At 45.7% G+C, this 21495-nt stretch overlaps 1 protein-coding gene across 1 annotated transcript in view; it reads left to right on the top strand.

Annotated features, from left to right (window-relative positions):
* MACROH2A2 (macroH2A.2 histone) overlaps positions 1-21467 on the top strand; it is a 52823-nt gene extending 31356 nt beyond the window's left edge. Inside the window, exons 3-9 of the mRNA XM_070364630.1 lie at positions 4700-4806; positions 6069-6266; positions 7827-7937; positions 9332-9436; positions 12744-12828; positions 19009-19183; positions 20713-21467. Coding sequence (XP_070220731.1) covers positions 4700-4806; positions 6069-6266; positions 7827-7937; positions 9332-9436; positions 12744-12828; positions 19009-19183; positions 20713-20878 — 947 coding nt within the window. The 3' untranslated portion in view covers positions 20879-21467. The remainder of the gene's footprint in view (positions 1-4699; positions 4807-6068; positions 6267-7826; positions 7938-9331; positions 9437-12743; positions 12829-19008; positions 19184-20712) is intronic.
* The last annotated feature ends 28 nt before the right edge of the window (positions 21468-21495 follow it).

The raw sequence follows: 21495 nt of genomic DNA, 5'->3' as shown, positions 1-21495 counted from the left end.
TGCCATTTCCTTCTCCAGTGCATGAAAGTGAAAAGTGAAAGAAGTTGCTCAGTCATGTCCGACTTTTTGCGACTCCATGGACTGCAGCCTACTAGGCTCCTCTGTCCATGGGGTTTTCCAGGCAAGAGTACTGGAGTGGGGTGCCATTGCTGAGCACCAAAGAATTGTTGCTTTTGAACTGTGGTGTTGGAGAAGACGCTTGAGAGTCCCTTGGACTGCAAGTAGCTCCAACCAGTCCATCCTAAAGGAAATCAGTCCTGAATATTCGTTGGAAGGACTGATACTTTGGCCACCTGATATGAAGAACTGATCATTAGAAAAGACCCTGATAATGGAAAACACTGAAGGCAGCAGGAGGGGATGACAGAGGATGAAGTCGTTGGATGGCATCACTGACTCAATGGACATGAGTTTATACAAGCTCCGGGAGTTGGTGATGGACAGGAAAGCCTGGCATGCTGCAGTCCATGGGGTCGCAAAGAGTCTGACACAACTAAGTGGCTGAACTGATTTAACACCAAACGTTTTTTTTAATCTATTGATTTTTTAGTTTTTACATTTGGGTTTTGAAAAGATCACTTTGGCAGCCAGGATCACACCTGTGGTTGTACACTGCACAAGGACATACATTTAAGGTAGTAGCATTCTCATCATAGACCTCAAAGAACTGTAACTTATTATGAACATTTCCAGCAGATGGCAGTAAAGCGTCTTGTCCTAACAAAAGCAGGGAAGTCCAGCATCTTGAGGAAGGGGCATCTTTTTCTAATTTGCACAAGATGCCATCAGCCAGTGCTGGCCTTTTTGGCATGGGTCTAGAGGAAGACAAAACCGGGGACAGGAAAACCACTTACGCAGCCACGACAGTTATCTGGGCTGGAGGAGAAGAGAGCTTTAACTCAGGTAATGGCAATAAGTTTGGAGAAGAGAAGAAAAGATGTGTAAGACTGATGAGGCCAAGTCAAGAGAGGTAGGGATGGAGAATGATTCCAGGTCTGTGCGTGGATGGAACTGCCAGTCTCAGGGGTGATGGAAGAGCCTGTTTCTGGGAATGCTTTCGATATGGGGATGTGGTGAGTTTTATTGACCTGCAGAACACCCAGGTGACATCATGGCAGGGCTGGAGGTACAGATGTGGTGACATGGGAAGGAGGATGGAAGCGGGCGCTGTGACTGAATGAGGTTTCCCGAGAAGACTGCACAGCCTGAGCAGAGCAGAGCACCCAGACCGGGCCCAGGGACACCGCCACCTAGTGGGCAGGTGGACAAACATGCGGAGGCAAGGGCAGGAGACAGTCCTGCATTCTGTCTCAGATGTACTGTGGTATTTCCCATCTCCTGTGAGCTGAGCTGCCCATTGTGGGTTTAGATTGTGTCCAGAATGAGAGGACACGGGCTCTTCCAAGAATAATGTGCGTAATGAGCTTTCCTGCATCCTTTTTGGCTAAGAAATCATTCTTTTTACTATCAGATACTCAGTTGTATTCCAGATGGTTACTGCGACTGGAAGTGTGACTTGCGAGAAGTGAGAGATTTGCTGTAGTAATTTCCAGACTTCCATGGAAGTCTCCACCACTTAACAAATTATGATCTTCCTACAAAATTTGCAGTGAAACATTGTGTGCCATATAAATTCAGTTTTTCTATTGATTGCCTGTTCACACAAGGATACTTGTGTTCCCAAGATCAATAAAATCACTCTGGAGTGTAGCAAACTTTTATAGTTGACATGAATGTATTTGTCATAACAACATTTGAAGATATTAATAATGATTAACATTATTTCAAACATTTAAATGGTGAAATCTGGCCCAAGGAACATTTAGGCTAAACATCCAACAGAGAAAAGAACTTCTAGGTCTAGATTTTCTGCTGTGTATTCTTTTTTTTTCTCTTTAAAGAGAAAAAATTCTACCTCTGCTTTTGCACTCGAGCACACAATCAAGCTTTTCCTTCCTATAAATTATTTCGGAAGAGTTAGTCCAAGAGCCCAGCTGTACACGGGCCAGCCTCACCTGTGGGCCTGCACTGTGCCTTCTAACAAATTGCTGCCTTTAGCCTCTTCCTGGGGCCGTGTGTGATGAGGGCAGATTTTCCCTTTGAGAATCCAGTCTTTGCATCTGTCTGTCAAGCTGAAAATCACCTGGCCTTCAGGGGCTTCCTGAAGGCTGCAAGCTTCCCATTAGCCCGGCCTCTCATACTGAGGGTTAATTTGATGAAGCCTGGAGAGGATCCTTAACTGCTTCCTCTAAATGCTGGTGACAGAGGCAGGACAGTTACAGTCCATGATGCTAAAGGACATTCACCTGTTCAGAAGCTTAAAACTCGGAGGCACATTTCCACCCATCTGGACAAAGGGGTGAGTGGAGTGCTCCTTCCTCCCAGGTTCGGGGCCCCTAGGGTCAGCAGGTATAGGAAAGTCCTTTTAATTGCACTCAGTGGGGTACTATACATTTCAACCTAGAGTCATAACACAAGCCTATTGTGAAGACTTTACGATGACACCTCATGGGTTTCCTTTTGTATAATTTGATTGATTGATTGATTTTTTTGGCTGTGCTGAGTCTTCCGAGTGGGCTTTTCTCGAGTTGTGGCGAGCAGGAACTACTCTTCTTTGCAGTGCGCGGGCTTCTCATTGTGGCTTCTCTTGTTTTGGAGCGCAGGCTCTAGGGCACTCGAGCTTCAGTGGTGGTAGCACACGAGCTCAGTAGTTGTGGTTCTCGGGCTCTAGAGCCCAGGCCTAAGAGTTGTGGTGCACGGGCTTTGTTGCTCCGCGGCACGTGGAATCTTCCCTGACCAGGTTCGAACTAGAGTCTCCTGCGTTGGCAGAAAGATTCTTTACCACTGAGCCACCAGGGAAGCCCCGTTGGGTACCCTTTTTAAAAGAAAGATAAGTTGGGCAACAATCTGAAGGCAGCAAACCAGATTAGATATCTAATATGGCATTCATTTCAAATGCTCTTGTGTTCCTTTCCCAACAAGCCTGCTCATATTTTTCAACCACGGTGCCTCAATCTTTGATTCAGAAAACGCCGTGACTGTGTAAATGAACTGTTGGTAAACACCATATTCCTTGCTTAATAACCTGGAAAAGATATTGTGAGAATGAATTTGCAGTGATTTAGCGCTTTTCATTATGGAAATGCCATATAAATATTTAACTCTAATGCTTATTTTATTCTAATTTTTTGTTAATCACATTTGCTTCGTTAATATGGCGTATTTATGCCAAGTTTTTATTTTATTGCCATAGATTTTATGAATGATGGCAATTGCATGTGTTGATTTATTTGAAATTAGGTTGATTGTATAGAGTCATGCAAAATTGTCTGTTAATTTTAGGGCTTAGTATATATGCCATTGTACCAGCAAATCCCCTCAACACACACACGTACACACACCTGCACACATACATACATACAACACATTCATGCACATACAATTCCCCCCACCCCCACATATGACACATTGGCACTTTGCCTCTTTCTCTAGGGAAGGAATTCTTTCTAGGGAAGGAATTTTTTTTACAGGCTCATTCATACTTTTGAAGGCAGACAGATTTGATTTAGCAAAACATTCTTCTAAAATTGAGAAAGAAAAAAAATAATAATAAAACAAAGGTGGAAGGAGAAAGCATTCAAGAGTATAAACCAATTCTATGGATTAAAAAAAAAATTTATTGACTCCAAAATTTTGATAGTATGTGAAATACTTTTAGGAATATTCTTTTCTTTAAACTTTTTCACATTTATCAAATGATATGTTTGCTAAAGTCAGAGCCATGATTACGTCCTGAGGGATATGTGAAAAACCCCTGGGCCCAACAAACCTCCCTTCCTAGGTCTTGAAGGTATTCCCCTTAGGAGTTCATCTTTTAGGTTAAGTAGTTCCTCACCCCCTGAGTATGAATCAGTTCTTTCTATCCACTTTCCTTTAGGACGTAAGAGACCAAGGGCATCAAGTGAAGAGGAAGGAGATTCTGAAAGGGGTCTCAGCTCTCCTCGGAAATGGCTGCACAGTGAAAGAAACTCGGGTTTTATATTAGGGTTATGTTTTAATAAGGGTTAACTTCTGCTGAACGTGGCTTAAACAAGAGAGTTTCTTTTTCTCTCATACAAAAGAAGTATATAGAAGACAAGGAGGCTCCACAGTCATAAGAGATTCTGGTTCTTTCTATCTTGTTGCTCTGTAATCCACACTTCTTACTCTTGGACAAAGGTGGCTGCTCAAATTCCAGCCATCGTGTCCTCAGTCTGCCAGTAAAGAGGGAAGAAGAGCACTGTCCTTTCGTTGATGCATACTTCCCAGAAGTACCATGCAACACGACTGCTTGCCTCTCATTGGCCAGATCTTTGTCACATGACCACATTTATCAACAAGGGAGGTTGGAATACTGTCTTCATTCCTGTGATTATGGGCTCAGCAAAAAATCAGAGGTCTACCGCTAAGATGGGGGAGAATTAATGTCCAGGGACAGCTACAAGACTTTGCCAAAGGATCATATATCAGGCCTTTCTAAAACATCTTACATGTCTGTGACCTGAGTACTTTTCAGTTTTCTGGATTTCTTTCCAGTCCCAGACATAAAAATCGCAAATGAGTAAAAGTGATCAAACTCAAAGACCATTTCCAAAGAAAAGCTTTGGAAAGCTCAGATCCCATTCCATGATTGCCTATTAACACTCCCTTGAAATTTCAGCGGAAATTCTAGAATTGGCTGGGAATGCAGCAAGGGACAACAAGAAGGCCCGGATAGCCCCGAGACACATCCTGCTGGCTGTTGCCAATGACGAGGAGCTCAACCAGGTACGTCTGAAGCATTGACACCAGCCACCAAATGGATTTGCCAAACACTACTGCTTGTGGACCCAGCTGGTTAGAAATCCTTCCTGCTATAGTGCCCAGTCACATCTACACTGAAACATTCAGATAGTATAGGATTGAGATTCAAAATAAAATTGTCTCTGGAATAGACTCCATTATATATTTTGAATCTTGCCAGAGCTTCGCTTCCTCTTTAAAAGCAAGCTCTGTGTGTTGCTAGGGGAGGTGTGGTACACACGTGTTCTTCTCTTTACAGGTTCTTCACCCAAACTTTGTTGATGATTTATTCTGACGAGGGCAGAAGTGTCCTTCTTTCTATTATCAAAACTAACCCTTTATACTTTAAAACTGATTCCAAAATCAAGTAAATTCCCACCTTCATCCCCCCACCGAAGTTGTGCGAGGTAGTGGGTGGATAGTATAAGAACTTTCATTTATATTTATTTTCTGGTCTTATTTTTTCAACCTGTTTGTGGCTAAGAATCAGTTCCTATTTCCAATCCAACATGAACTGATAATTTCCAAAAATAAAATAAAAAGTAATTACTAGAAAAATTAAAAGACAAAAATATACAAACTACCAGCTACAATTTTGTTGTTACTAGATCCAATAGATAAACAATAACTCTATCAACTTATTAGACACTTCCTCATGATTTCTGTAGCGCTTTTGCCACAGATGGGTAACTAATAGCTTGTGGACGGGCCCTGGTTGCAGACCACACTTGGAGTAGCACTGCCATAGAATGTGCAAAATGTATTAGTGTGGTCGTTCATGTCGATTAGTTAGAGTAAACAGATATCCATTGGGAGGTGCACGGTCAAACATATTTTACTGATGGAATGCATGATCAAAGGAGTGAGGAAGGTTGTTAACTGAGTCTAGCCCTTGCATTAACCTTTGAACCCCACTTTGTCAAGCTGTGCTCCTACGTCTGAAGCTCTTTATCCTCTGTTATGTCTGGAATTTCCGAGCTCTGGGCAACATCCCTGGTTCCACCCTGTCTACGCTTTCATTTCACTTTGCTTGTTTTGTTTTCCAAACAAAATTGTGGATTGCCTTGATACCTACAGAGAAAAGCCCTACCGGTGAGACAGGGAAAACCGGTTAAATCGTGTATCATGCAGTTTCTTTGGAAAGCAGAGACCAGATTTAACACTTTCTTTGCCAACACTTAGAATCATTTTAAGTCCAGAACCAACGTGCTCTTTGCTGTCTGAGCTCACGCATCGTCTCTCTTCAGCTGCTAAAAGGAGTGACCATCGCCAGCGGAGGCGTCCTGCCCAGAATCCACCCTGAACTGCTGGCTAAAAAGCGAGGGACCAAGGGCAAGTCAGAGACTATCCTCTCCCCTCCCCCAGAGAAAAGAGGAAGGAAGGCCACGTCAGGAAAGAAGGGGGGAAAGAAATCGAAGGCTGCCAAACCACGCACATCCAAAAAGGTAAGCCTAGTGGTATCTGTGAGCCCCGGACACTCAGAACAGGAGGGAAGTTGAACCATCCAAAGAGGAGGATGTGGCCAGCATCTCCAAAGGACTGGGGACTTGCCTCAGCTTGGTACCGCGGGTGGGTCGGGGGAGGAAATGATAGGAATGTCTGTGAAAAAGAATAAAAGGGGGACTTCTTGGCAGCCCGGTGGTTAAGACTTCACTTTCCACTGTAGGGGGTGTGGGTTCGACCCATCCCTGGCTGGGAAGCTAAGATCCCACATGCCTGGAAGCCAAAAAACCAAAACATAAAAGCAGAAGCAATACTGTAACAAATTCAATAAAGAATTTAAAAATTAGCTACATCCAAAAAATCTTAAAAAAATAAGTAGAGAGTCTTTGAGACCAGCTCAGATAATCATGCAGGGTCTACTAGAGATTTCCAACCCCCAGACATGGTGGTTTTCACGTTTCCGGACCCCTTCCACTGCCCCCACCAAAATCTTCAGAGAGATGCTGGCCTGGAACTCTACTTCCCACCTCCCCCATGTGGCATGCTGACACATCTCTAGCCTTCCACAGAGAGTCATCCGAGTTCAGCCACTGGCATTTCAGGTGTTTGGATAACCTGATATGCTAAGTAGCTATAACTCAGAGATACCATTTATGGAGTCATATTTTTCATATGCTGCCCAGTACAGCAACTACTAGCAACAGGTGGCTATTTGAATTTAAATTAATTAAAATGAAATAAAACTCAGTTCCTTGGTTGCCCCAGCCACATTTCACATGCTTGACAGTACCGAGCAACATAAAGGTAGAACATTTCCATGAAGGAAGGAAGTTCTGTTGGATAGCACTGCTCTGGGGGTTTCAAGTTTTCATTCCTTGGACCTCTGTGATGACTAAAAAGATGACAAAAGAGTTCATTTCTCAGCCGCTGTGCCCCAGGGAGTCCTGGGGAGAAGGGAGATTGAACAGTGTACTGTGAATGACCCCAGCTTCCATAACGTGCAGGTGTTGAAAAGAGCAAGAATAACATACCTGTGTCCAGGTTTGAGTAAGGACTGTGGGTACATAAGAATCCCTTGCTGCTGCTACTGCTAAGTCGCTTCAGTCATGTCCGACTCTGTGCGACCCCATAGATGGCAGCCCACCAGGCTCCGCCATCCCTAGGATTCTCCAGGCAAGAACACTGGAGTGGGTTGCCATTTCCTTCTCCAGTGCATGAAAGTGAAAAGTGAAAGTGAAGTCGCTCAGTTGTGTCCGATCTCTTAGCGACCCCATGGACTGCAGCCTACCAGGCTCCTCCGTCCATGGGATTTTCCAGGCAAGAGTACTGGAGTGGGGTGCCATTGCCTTCTCCGAAGAATCCCTTAAATACACTTTATTTTTTGTAGTATCCTTTTTTCCCCATATTGGTATCCCTTGCTTCCTTCCATCAAAAACAGTAGAACCTAACACCTGACCACTTGCTTTTATATCCAACGGGGTGGTTACCAGGGAAAGACTTAAAAGCCACTTTGGGCTTTTTCTGGATGATTTCTCATCTGTCCTTCTGGTTTCTACCAACAGTCCAAACCAAAGGACAGCGATAAAGAAGGGACTTCAAATTCCACCTCTGAAGATGGGCCAGGGGATGGATTCACTATCCTGTCTTCTAAGAGCCTTGTTCTAGGGCAGAAGGTAATAAAGAAGGTTGTAATGTGCTGTCATAAAGCACTACTGCATTTTTATAACCTACTGTTTACAAGCAATGATGCCGCCTTCATCCATTCCTTCCCTGATACAACTTTCACTCTGGTCTTGTATTCATTTCTAAACTAAAAAGCTATGGCAATGTCTGCATTGTGAGGATAAACAAGCTCTTTAGTGCTGAGAATTGTTTATGCTGACATTGGTCAGCCAGTGGATCTTTCTGCTCAGTATCTTTCTGCTTCCCATGTCCCAGTTATTCTGGTGCTCACCAAAAAAATCCATAGCTAACTTTCTCAACCAGCCTTTGGGAGGCCTGCTTTACATGGTGTGATGTAATTTATCATAGAAAGAAAATAGAAAGATATGTTCCCAGAATATCCCTGGTGTTAGAAGTGAATTATTTGCCAATAATTCAGTCTGCTTGCCTTTCTAGGCTGTAGAAAGAAAACAAACTGGGTTATACATTTGAACAGTTTTCAGCAGTACAACAGCAGCCCCCGCCAAACATGCAGATAATTCATTCCCACACGCATAAGAGACAATTTATCTACTAAGTCAACTGGGGCTGCAATAAGACATGTGTGGAAAGAGTCAGTTAATCATATCTCAGGTAGCGAATGTTTGCAGCCTGACAGTGGTTGAACCTCTTCTGAAGCCATTGGCAAGAGCATGTTTTGAGAAGCACATCAAAGTGGCAGGTTCCTAATTTATCACTGATGAAAGCAGCGGAGCAAAGAGGTGGAAGTTACATCCGCTCTAGGGGCTGTCTGGTTACGAGATGATTCGCTTTCTCTCACTTAAATAGGGGAGCAAGAAGTTCTTGCTCAGGTGGGGAGATGATGGAGAATGGTTTCCATTCCACTCAGTTCACGCCCCTAGGGCAGCATTTCACAAGTGTGGCTCCAGGGTCCCCAAAAGACAAGGTGGCCATATGCAGGCAGGTCAGAATCCCGGAGCCCATCCCTTCTCTCCTGCAGAAGTGGTTGGCTTTGCGTCCCTGTCACCAGAAGTCTGTGCTGCTCTGAAAAGAATGCTGAGACGTGAGTAGCTTCTTGCAGGAGCTACTCAGAAACTACCACGTCAAACACCAAGACCCCCCAGATGAGAAATGAGGGCATAATCTTTAGGGAGAAGAAAAGGAAGGGAGATCCCATTCCTGTTCCTGGAAGAGGAGGCAGATTTGTTGCATGCTGCTAACCTCAGGGTGAATATCAAATCCACTGAGCTCAAAAGAGCCTACTGAAAACCACACACATGGAAACTTGAGATGGTTTTTCCACATAGAGCCGTTTCTGTTGGCAGTCAGTGAAAGAATGCACAGATGCGAAGGTTTTCCATAGGACTTATCTCACCCAACTCTCCATCTTCTCTTCCCAATGCAGCTGTCCTTGACCCAGAGTGACATCAGCCATATTGGCTCCATGAGAGTGGAGGGCATCGTCCACCCAACCACAGCCGAAATTGACCTCAAGGAAGATATAGGTAAGGTTCTGAGACTTCAGGAGAAGTGCCTTAGAATAGCTACTGTTCTGGCAAGTTCTCGTAAGGCTGGTCTCTGTCAGCTGGATAGCCTCTGCTTGGCGGACCCTGTCAGTCAAACTCTGCCTTTGTGTTTAACTGAACATCATTAAAGTATTGGGACTTCCCTGGGGCCTCAGACAGTAAAGAATCTGCCTGCAATGCAGGAGACCCAGGTTTGACCCAGGGATCAAAAAAATTTTTTTAATATGCATATATTTTTGAAATTTTTATTGAAGTGTTATACAAAAACAGATCATTAGTGCACAGCTTGATGAATACAACTGTGTGACCAGCATCGTGATCATGAAACAGAACCTTGCCAGCACCCCACAAGGCCCCTTCTTCCCTCGTCCCAGGACCATTCTCTCCGAGAGTAACCACTATGATGTCCTCTGTATTTTTGTTTGTTTACGGCTGCGCTGTACAGCGTGCAGGATCTTAGTCCCCCACCAGGGACTGAACCCATGCCCCTACAGTGGAAGCACAGAGTCTTAGCCGTTGGGCACCAGGGAAGTCCCTACCACTCTCCTGTCTTCTAATAGCATAGAGGGGTCTCATCTGTTTTAGATTTCATAGAAGTCATGCAGTATGTCTCCTTTTGTGTCTGGCTCCTTTAGCTCAACTTTGTGAAATCCACGCATGCTGTTGAGCATGGTTGTAGTTCGTTCGTTTTCTTTACTGTGCAGTGTTCCGTTGTAGGAATATAACAGTTTGTTGATCCAGTGTACCCCTGGTGGCATTGGGGCTGTTTCCAATGTGAGCTATAATGAGTAGTGTTACTCTAAGTATTGTTGTGCTTGTTTTGGGTAAACCTATACATATATTTTAAGCGGCAGTATTCAGAACATCACTGGTAAAAAGGAAATTGACATCTGCAACAAGTTAAGCTGTCTGTAAGGCTATACACTGAATTATTTCACCAGTGGATTGCCACCTGTCCCACCAGTGGTACCAGGCTAGGTGGAGGAACCTAGGAAGGTAAGCTTCCAGACACTAGAAATAATAAGATGGCAACTAGATGGTCACCATCTCACCCATTTTTACAAGACAGAAATGAGTAAAGGGTTTTGTTCCTGAGATACAGGACTTGCTCCTGAGGTAGGTGAGTTGGGGTGGATACTAGTAGCTCAGCCCTGGATGGCAGCACCAGGGCCCCAGGCTGCCGGGCTCACCTGTGTGTCCGCCTTGGCGTCACAGGCCACTTGCTTTGCTGAAATGGAGATACGATAGCACTGGGTGGGGGAAACACCAAAAACAAACGACAGAAACTAGTATTACAGAGACACAGGGTTTCTCTTGCACATAGAGATGGTGAAAACTCCTCCACTCCTCAAACCCAGCCCAGGCTCTACCAACTGTTCTCAACTCGCTGCGTTTGGAAAGTCTGCCCCTAGTGGCCTTAATCTGGAGCTCTGCCTTAAGTGTGTCCTAGTGGCTCATGGCACCCCACTCCAGTGTTCTTGCCTGGAAAATCCCATGGACAGAGGAGCCTGGTAGGCTGCAGTCCATGGGGTTGCTAAGAGTCGGACATGACTGAGCAACTTCACTTTCGCTTTTCACTTTCATGCATTGGAGAAGGAAATGGCAACCCACTCCAGTGTTCTTGCCTGGAGAATCCCAGGGACGGGGGAGCCTGGTGGGCTGCCGTCTATGGGGTTGCACAGAGTCGGACACGACTGAAGTGACTTAGCAGCAGCAGCAGCATCTTTTAAAGTTTTACCTTCTTTTTCATTTCTATAGTATTTGCATTTTTATATCAGGAAAACAATAAAAATAGCTCTATTTTTTAAGTGGTGGGTGGTAGTAGAACAGAAAAAAACACTAGAATTGGAACAAAAACTCAAGGTCAGATCCCAAACCCAGTGGAGGTTCTGAGTCCTTAATTTTTTAAAAAGATCATTAAGAGTTCATGTCATTGAGACTGCATTATGAACAAATCAACCCCTAAAAAGGTCCTTTGAAGAGTTTGTGTCAATTGCCAACAATATAACTTGTACCACTGACTTACTTTGATAGTACTCATAATGGTATAACTTCTTCTCCCATTTTATGCCTCTCCTGTTTTTTCTTATGCTTCCTTTTTGCTTTCAAGAGGGATCAGTCTTTTATATCTCCAGTATCCTTTTCCTCTACAGTGGAGACTTCTTCTAAATGAAATATCAAGTTAAGAAATAAATACATAAGTTGAAAAAAAGAAAACCTTATTTATCTAACCCTAAACCTTAAAGTTGTAGATACTTTTGTTTTCTTTGCAGACTTTTTTTTTTTTTTTTTTGGCCACACCACAGGCCTCGGCAGTGAAAGTACCAAGCCCTAACCATGGGACCACCAAGAAATTCCCTCTTTGCAAACTTCTGAGGCTTCTTTTTTATTGTTGTCTTTCTGGGCCATTTTTAAAATTTCTAATTTGGGAGTGAGGCATTCTGCATCTTCAGAGCAGCTTCTTTGTCTCTTCCCTGTTCTGACTAAAGGGCTGAGACCTGCCTCCATAGCTTCTGCTCCTTGAGCTCTTGTTTCACATTCCACAAAGGCAAACCCCTTTGACTCTCTAGGAGACTTATAGTGTGGTACAGTTACGGAAACAACATTACTGTATTTCGCAAATATTCTTTCAATCCAGCTGTGATTAACATTTTGGGGAAATAATTCCTATGATACATTAGAAGCAATAGTAAGTGAAATAAAATATTAAATAATTCTTTTGAAAAAAAGTTTACTAGAATCTAAGTACTGTTGGATAGAAGCACAGGGACCCCTGCCACCAGTGATCAATGGCAACCAGGATTTAATTTTTTTAATTTTTTAAAGTTTATTTATTTAGTTAGTTAGTTAGTTTGGCTGTTCTAGGTCTTTGTTGCTGCATGAGAGCTTTCTCTAGTTGCAGAGAGTGGCGGCTACTCTGGCTGGGGCACACGGAGCTCTCACTGAGTGGCTCTCATTACAGAGCACAGGTTCTAGACGCACGGGCTTCAGTGGTTGCGGCTCACCAGCTCTAGAGCACTGGCTCAGTAGTCGTGGCTCATGGGCTTAGTTGTCACGCAGCATGTGGGATCTTCCCGGACCAGGGATTGAACCCTTGTCCCCTGCCTTGGCAGGCAGATTCTTAAGTGCTGGGCCACCAGGGAAGCCCGGTAACCGGGATGTAATTGCAAAAGTTGATTCCTAATTTCTAAGCACTTTTTTAAGACCTAGTAAAACTGTCAACCAGTGTAAATTAATGGCTTTGAAAAGGGCAACCACAATGGCTTTCCGCTATTGTCCTTCACAGGTAAGGCCTTGGAAAAGGCTGGGGGCAAGGAGTTCTTGGAAACAGTAAAGGAGCTTCGCAAGTCCCAGGGCCCTTTGGAAGTAGCTGAAGGTAAGTGTGGAATTGGGTCACGTCCCCAACCACCTTCCCCTCTAGCAGCAGGACATTGTTCACACACATTCAGTTCACAGAGCAAAACAGGCAGCAACCAATCAGGAAGGTGTTTTAGCATCTCTCAGATAACTTGAGCAGGCCCACATGGATCATTTCTTACACCATGGGGACTATAAAGTGTCTGGATACGGCCCATTTTGCATCATCAGCTTACCCAAAAATGGTCTAGAACGGTTGGGTAACTTTCTGTGTGTGTGGAAAATGCATGACAGAGTTTACCACTGTGACCTTTAAACCTGTACAGTGCGGTGGCGTTAAGTATACTCAGTGCTGCTTCTCTGTCACCACTGCCTAGTTCCCAGAACTTTTTATCACCGTCTGTACAAAGTCCACATGGATTGAGTAGTCACGTCCCTCCCCCAGCCCCTGACAACCACCAGTCTGCTTTCTCTTTCTATAGATTTGCCTCTTCTGGATATTTTATATAAATTGAATTGTATAATATGTGATCTTTTGTGTCTGGCTTCTTTCACTTAAAATGTTTGGAGGCTTATCCATACTGTAACTTGTATCAGTGCTTCATTCCTTTTTAGGGCTGAATACTATTTCATTTGTTTATCCATTCATCACTTGGGTCATTTCCACCTTTGACTTCTGTGAATAGAGTTCCTCTGAACACCTGTGCACAGGTTTTTGTTTGTTTGAACACTTACTTTCAAAGGTAACTTTTTGACAAGTGGGTCTGACTTCAGATCCGTGTTCACACCTACCTCCAGGGACATCTAGTTGGTACCAAGTGCTGCCCTGGGGCAGGGGTGCCAAGGACAAAGAAATCCCACTCCTGTCCTCCAGCACTGGACAGTCGAGAAGGAGAGACAGACACATAAGTGGGGCACAGAGAGGGAGCCATACACTCTGCTTGGGGAGATGGGGAAGTACATGTGAGGATGTGAGATCTACGCGGGGCAAGGACATTGTGGGCAGTAGGGACACAGTGTGTGAGAAGGCAAGGTCAGGAGCCAGCAGGGAGGAGATGAACAGCAGCCAGAGATGGGCCTGTCCCGTGGGCTGTGCTAATGGTCTGGATTTGACTCTATATAGACTAAGAGAGGTGCTTTTCAAAACAGAAGCTGGGGAATGTCACGATCAGATCTGATTGCTAGAAAAGTTATAGGGCTACTGATCAAGAAAGAACACGTGTCCTCACTTTACAGCTGCACATACCACTCGTCATACGATGATAGATAGAATTTCCTTTTTAAAATTTTAAGACATTGGACTTCCCTGGTAGGCCAGTGGCTAAGAATCTGCCTCCAGTGCAAGAGGCATGGGTTCAGTCCCTGGTTCGGGAGGATCCCACATGCCGTGGAGCAACTAAGCCCTTGTGCTACAACTGCTGAGCCTAGGCACTGCAGCAAGAGAAGCCACTGCAATGAGAAGCACGTGCACCACAATGGAGAGTAGCCCTTGCTCACCACAGCTAGAGAAAGCCCTCGCACAGCAATGAAGACCCAGCACAGCCGAAAATAAGTAAAAATTAAAAAAAAACTTTACGACAGAAGCATGCTGACATAAAACATAAGCATCCATGTAGACAGAGATAGGAGAGCTGCAAGCAGCCACAGTGAGGGGCGTGGGAGCTGGGCTGCAGTTCTGGTAACATGCAGAGAAATCAGGAGGTCACCTGATGGAACTAGAGTCACCTCACACTTGGAAGGGACGCGAGCCAGGCTCCCTGCTGAGAGAAAGGGCTGGATGAAACTCCCAGCCCTTACAGGAAGCCAAGGTTCTGACTGACTCCTTGGGCTCTGGCTCGGGTGAAATCCATTTTCTAGAGAAGCAGAAGGGTGCAGAGAGCCCCTCACCCAAGCCCAGGGCCACGTCACCCATCAGCTGAGTGCCTGCGTCTACCCCATCCCTTGTATAACCCAGAGACAGAGCCCTGAGTCGTCCGTGATAGAGAGGATCCTAACGGGGGGTCTTGGGGAAGCACCTGCAAACTGCCTGATAGGGTGGGAAGGAGAGAAAAACAGCTTCCCTACATAAAGCGAGAGCCTCCAACATGCTTCGAAACAGTTCCAGAGGTAGGAAATAGGAGGCAGAGAAGCAGTATGTAAAAAGATGAAGGGACTTCCCTAGCAGTCCAGTGGTTAAGACTCCATGCTTCCACTGCAAGGCCACAGGTTCAGTCTCTGGTCAGGGAACTAGGATCTTGTATCACGGGCCAAAAAGTTTAGAAAATTAGTAATAATAATTAATAAAAAGATGAAGAGTTAAAACTACTATGTGTGAAATAAACTACAAGGATATATTGTACAGCACAGGGAATACAGCTAATATAGCCAGTATTTTATGATAACGTTAAATGAAGTATAATCTATAAAAATTCTAAAGGACTATGTTGCACACCTGAAACTAGTATGTGATAAATCAACTACACCTCAATTTAAAAGAAAAAAGATTTTGACTGAGAATTTTCCAGAATGAAACCCTTGAATCCTCAGGTTGAAAACATTACTGAGTATATTTAAAACATCAAAATAAATCCAAAACCTGGCCTATCACGGTGGCATTTCCAAAAATCAAGAGAAACCTGCAAAGCAGCCTACGGAAAGGCAGGGCATTTGTAAAGATGGTTCTCCTGCCAGCAGACTTATCAGCAACAAAAGATGCTTGGAGACAGAAGTGTCTTCAAAGCACCAAGGGGGAAGACTGCACTAAGAAGTTCACATGTTGTTTGTTATTATTCAACAGGGAGGGTAAAAGGTGTGGAGTTTCAGATAGCAAAACTTGAGAGTCAGAGGTCCACAGACTCTTGCTGAAAGGACTACAGAAGCCTCAGAAGCCTCACAGGGAGAAACAGAAATGAATCCAGAAGGATTGAGAGGGCTGCAGGAAACAAGCGTGAGCTAAGAAAGCAGATACATCTGTTAGGTCCAAGTATTCATGGCCCGGGGCCAAACAGCAGTTATCTCCCTGGGAAGAAGGGTTTTGTGTGGGTGCATCTGGAAAAGGGGAAATAGTTCATCAGGGTGTAAATTAGACCATATTTCATTCAGTTTCAAAACACCATCATTTGAAAGATATGTCCTTATTGTAAGAAAGAATACATTTCCAACATGGAGTGTCCAGTAAGAGACCCCACACAAAGCCTGGACACCTTCAGTTTAACAGAAAGCAAAACATGGACCCACCATGCAGAAAGGGCAGCCAGTACCTGTCTTGACCTTGGCATTGGGTAGACCAATGGGGAAAAGCCTCACTAGGGAACTTGAACCACACGCTGGTACTCCTGTGGATTTCCACTGTGACCCCAAAACCTCAATTGGGAAGGCTAGTGGGACGTGACCTGGGTATGGTAGAGTCCTCAGATGACATAGAAGCAAATACAACTTCCCTGTGGAAGAACTCATCTCGGTCCAAGCCCACAGCGATTCTAAGTGCGTCCAGATTCCAGGCGGGAAGCTGGATGGGAGAGGGGTGGGACATGGTGGTGAAAGTGAAGCAGACGGGCCTGGAGTGAGGCAGGTCAGAGGAGACTGACAGGTGGTGCCAGAGACAGAGAAAGGGGAACTGGCTTTGGGCATGAGCGATGACTGATGGGCACCTGTTGGACCTGGGGTTCCAGCAAGACCACTGGTAAGCAGCTGATGAAAACTGAGGACAAAAATGGTTTGTAGGAGCCAGGGCCAAGTGGCAGCAGAGAGAACAATAGGCCTGGGTGGACAGGAGAAGGAGGGGCTGCTGCAGGGAACTGAGGCAGGAGAGAAAGCACAGGGCCATGGAGACCAAGGATCAGCTGCAGCCACAGCCTCCCAGCAGGACTAGGGCCACCCTGCCGTCCACTTGATGATGGTGACTCTGAAAAGGTGTTGGGCTCCCCTGAAGGAAGGTTCCAGAGGCTCCTTGCAGCCACTCTGCCATCTGAGAGCATGGTCCCCACCAAGTGAAGGTGACTCACCAGAGGACATCACATCACATAAAGAGAATTAGTAGATGTTTCTACCAAATATCAGGGTTCCAAGACCCAAGATCACTTGACCTTCACCTTGGCACCTCTAGAGAACACTAAATCGTTACAACTACAAGCAGGGGTTTCCATTTCCAGATGCCATGGAAATGCTTTGTTTTAGGCTGACCTGCTACCATGGACTTCCTTCAAAATCTAGAGTAGTGACTTCCCTGACGGTCCCCACTGCAGGGAGCCTGGGTTCAATCCCTGTCGAGGAACTAAGATCCCACATGCCATGTAGCATGGACCAAAAACATGAAAGAAAGAAACAACAACAAAAACTAGTGTAAATAGAGAGTTTCAAAGGGGATGAGAAGGCATGCCATTTTTTCTTGATTAACTTAACACATTTCTTGTTTCACTTAACACTCCCATTAGGGGTACATTTCTCTTATTTAAAATTACTTTTAATGTTAAAAAGAGTATCATTCAGCTGGTAACATGATCATATTTTAAACATATATAAAATAAATCAACCTGGTTTGTAAGGAGCTGAAATCTCCCCAGCGTATAAGAACAGTGAGGCCCTCAGGGAAGTTGCCCCAAGCAGGCAGTGCCAGTCCCCACGATACTGGGTTCCCTTGAACCATAAGGCCAGTGGGAACATTCTGCTTCTGGTGTACAAATGTACGTGGTCGGAGAGTCAACCAGTCATGCCCGCTGCTGCCTCAGTATTTACATCAACTGATTCCCTAACTCACTCATTCACTAATCAGACACTTGGCACCAGCCTGGGCACTGGGAAGGCAGGGCGTTCACAGCTGTAGCCAACAGGCGGGGGACGCCCCTTGCATGTGTCACCACCCTCCCTGGTCTGTGCAGGTATAGCCTCTTCAGCACTGTGGATGGACATCACCAGGAAACACAGCTCGTGTACTGGGTGGGCATCATACATTCCAAATAAGTGTTTTAAACCAACCCCACATGCTGCTCTGGAATATGGCAGACATATATTTGTTAGAAACGCTGCTGTACCAGCGTGACCTGCTCGAAGTCCCCCGTCTCCCAGAGCCTGGCCACTGCAGGAGGGTGGGGGACCTTTGCTAAATTTGGTTCCTTGAGTGGCACAGAGCCCCAGCTCCACAAGGTGGGTGGCTTAGAGGCAAGCAGCAGGTGGCTGCAGCTACCAACACCTCCAAGGGGCCAGAGAGTGGCCAGTGGATCAGACCCAACCGCTCCTTTGGAGATCAATGGCCACAGGGACTTACCTAGAACTCCTCACTATCAGCTCTGGCAATGACAGCAGAGGTTTGGGGGAGTTAAAAATAGGGAGTATGAACTGAAATTATGAGACCAAGCAGACGTAATCTAACTTCACAACCTGTTATGAACACCTGCTTGCTGCAGGCTCTTTAGGTATACAAGGACGATCAAAAGACAGTCCCTGTCCAAGGAGGTGTACAACATAGAGTGGTTCTCAATTTATGGAGGGTCCTCAAATCACCAAGCACAAGGCCTGCATCAGACCTACCAAGTCAGGATCTCAGATGGGGAGGGAAGAGAGGGCTTGTCAATTTTTAAAAAGCCATTGTATTAGTTTCCTATCACTAGAAACTATTACAGACCCGCACAAATTAGCGCAAACTTGGTAGACTCAAACAACACAAACGCATTGTCTTAGCGCTCTGGACATCAGAAGGCCGCAATGAGTCTTAAGAAACTAAAATCAAGGTGCTGGCAGGGCTGGTTCCTTCTTAAAGCAGCTGTTTCTTGCCTGTTCCAGCTTCTGTTTGTGCTAAGTTATTTCAGTCATGTCCAACTCCTTATGACTCTATGGACTGCAGCCCGCCAGGCTCCTCTGTCCATGGGATTCTCCAGGCAAGAATACTGGAGTGGGTTGCCGTGCCCTCCTCCAGGGGATCTTCCCAACTTAGGGATCGAACCCACGTCTCCTGCATTGGCAGGCAGATTCTCTACCACTGCACACATAACTACCTGGGAAGCCCCATACCTTTGATTAGGAGGCCAGAAGGCAGACCATGTGAACATCTGTGGCATGCTGTCACATCTGTTTTCACTGTTTACCCGAAACTTGTGCCAACTGTCAAAAGCAATTCTGACACGACTCTTCCTCTCCTAAGGAGGACACAGGAGATTCAGCCTAACCCCCGGCTTAAGGGGAAGACATAAGAAATAACCTGCAGCATTTCTCTCTCATGTCCCAGCTGCCGTCAGCCAGTCGAGCGGACTTGCAGCCAAATTTGTCATCCACTGTCACATCCCTCAGTGGGGCTCTGACAAATGTGAAGAACAGCTTGAAGAGACCATCAAAAATTGCCTCTCGGCAGCAGAGGACAAGAAGCTGAAGTCGGTGGCATTCCCGCCCTTCCCCAGCGGCAGGTAAGATGTTCTCTTCTGGGCGGGCGGCAGGGATGCTAGGTCAGTTCATCCAGCCTTCTCCCTGGGAACCAGCTGCGCCCCCACTTGGTCACATCCAGCTTGGCCATCCCAGAGGACATAACCAAGGACTGCCAGCGGCAGCCAAGCACTTTGACCAGGCGACAGAGTGAGAATCCCAGCTTCCATCGTTCGAAACAGAGAAAGGTAGCTTCCAGGAGGAACAGGAGGCAGAGTTCATTTTTGAGAGCCAGGTTCAAAGTCCACGTGCCCACCAGCTGTGCCTTGTCTAGAACACAGAATGGGAAACACCAGGCTCGAAGGCGCTTGCTTCTCAAAGCATGGTCCACCGACCAGCAGCAGGGAGCCCAGAGTTAGGATGCAGGTCTCAGAATCCCTGCAGCAGAGGCTGGAGAAGTGAAAGGTCCTCAGCAAAGGCTTGCTTTCAGGGGTTGGAGAAATGATTGCTCTCTCTGCCACAGACCCCAACTGGGCGCGGGAGCAATATTTCAGGCAAATAATGAGGCTGTCTGTCCTCACATGTAGCATGGCCTCTCCCTTTACACTCACAGCCAGAGGGAGTTATTGCTTTAATTTTGAACACCCTCTCGAGAGAGAGTCCTCCATAGCGAAGATATGATTTACAGTCTGAAGATGTTACGGCTGAGTCACACCCGAAGGCAGAGAGGGAAGGAATAAGGCTTAGCTTCCTGCCACAATTCTATCCTAACCTAAGTGGTCAGTGCTGGGTCTCCATAGCCTGGCCTGGAGATGCTGTGAATGGAATTCTCTGCATACAACTGCGACCACTCGCCAGGATGTCCTGGGCTGGGACATGACAGCTGACCAAGAAGAATTCTTATCAGGCCAGCCCATCCCAGACCCACCCAAGGGGGCCAGGGTGTCACCACAATGGTTGGGTCCCTGGCAGAGAGCTCTCCTGTGGCATCCTGGGGCTTGGGGCCCTGCCCAGAATCATTACTGCTGAAATTACATTGGCACATCCACATGGGTTAGTGAGAGGAAGGTGAAATGCATGAGACAAGAATTAATGAAGACGTCCCTCTTTTGAGCATACATTTGTGCCCTTTAATAAATAATCCGTTTAGCATGGAACCCAGTTTTGAGGGAGCTGATTAAAACTATACAGGCTTTCTGCAAGATCAGGTCTTTTAAATACTGAGTTGGTATTTTTTAAAGCTAAGCCAAACTTGAGTCAGGCCACATAGATTCAAACACTGGGCTCCTCACCATCCAGCCCTAAAACCATGGTGCCTCTCTGAGCCAGTGCGGCACCTGTAAAGTGGGGACAATGACCTTTGCCTGTCTCCTTCCCAGGCTGTCCCTCTTCTGGGGTCAAAAGAGATTGTGTGTGGACCCCCCTGCACACAGTAAGACCTTGAGTGACAGGAACAAGGGCCTGGTGCCAAGATAAGAAGCAATCACATTGCCCCCACCCCGGGCTGAGGGCAGAGTTCCTTCATGGGCCCCAGGACCAAAGTGACATTGGCTCCTCTTTCCTTTCGGCACAGAAACTGCTTCCCCAAACAGACAGCAGCCCAGGTGACCCTCAAAGCCATCTCGGCCCACTTTGATGATTCAAGTGCATCCTCGCTGAAGAACGTCTACTTCCTCCTCTTCGACAGCGAGAGCATCGGCATCTACGTACAGGAGATGGCCAAGCTTGATGCCAAGTAGCCGCCCTGCGCCCACAGGCGGCCACCACACTCACCAACAGGAATCAGGAGGATCAGAGTCACAGGAGCGGGGTTTTATCTTTAAAAGGAGAAAGGAAGGTTGACGGCAGGGGAGCGGAGGGCAGCGGAGAGGGAAGCGGGTAGCAGGAGCTGCAGGAGCAGGCCCTGCCCACGGGAAGAGCCCTCTGCATTTCTGTTATTTTATATTCTCGTTAAAAAGAGCCTCAGTCCGTAATTAACCAGGTCTCCACCAGGGTTTTCTTTCTATGTGTTTTCTTCCTGTTGTTTTAGAACTTTTGAAAAAAAAAACAGACTTTGTTTAGATTTATAGCATTGACTTTTACACACACACAAAATCCTTTCAAAATTCTTAAAATCTTCTGTTTCTCCTTTTTTTTTGCAAGGGAAGAGGGCGGAAAAAAAAGTGACTTGGGCTTTGTTGGCTGTCTGTATTCAGTGATGGGAGAGAAGAAAATTAGAAAGGCATCTCACTGGTGCTTTTTTCTGTTTTAGTGCCCCCACCTTTAACCCTATAATATCTGTAACTACTCTTAAAAAGATTTTGCTTCAGGCTTTTTTTTGTTTTGTTTTGTTTTTTTTAAAGAAAATGAAAGGAAA

The sequence above is a fragment of the Bos mutus genome, chromosome 28 (assembly GCF_027580195.1).
Source record: "Bos mutus isolate GX-2022 chromosome 28, NWIPB_WYAK_1.1, whole genome shotgun sequence".
In the NCBI taxonomy this organism is placed as follows: Eukaryota; Metazoa; Chordata; class Mammalia; order Artiodactyla; family Bovidae; genus Bos; species Bos mutus.
This window is presented reverse-complemented; position numbering and strand designations above follow the sequence as displayed.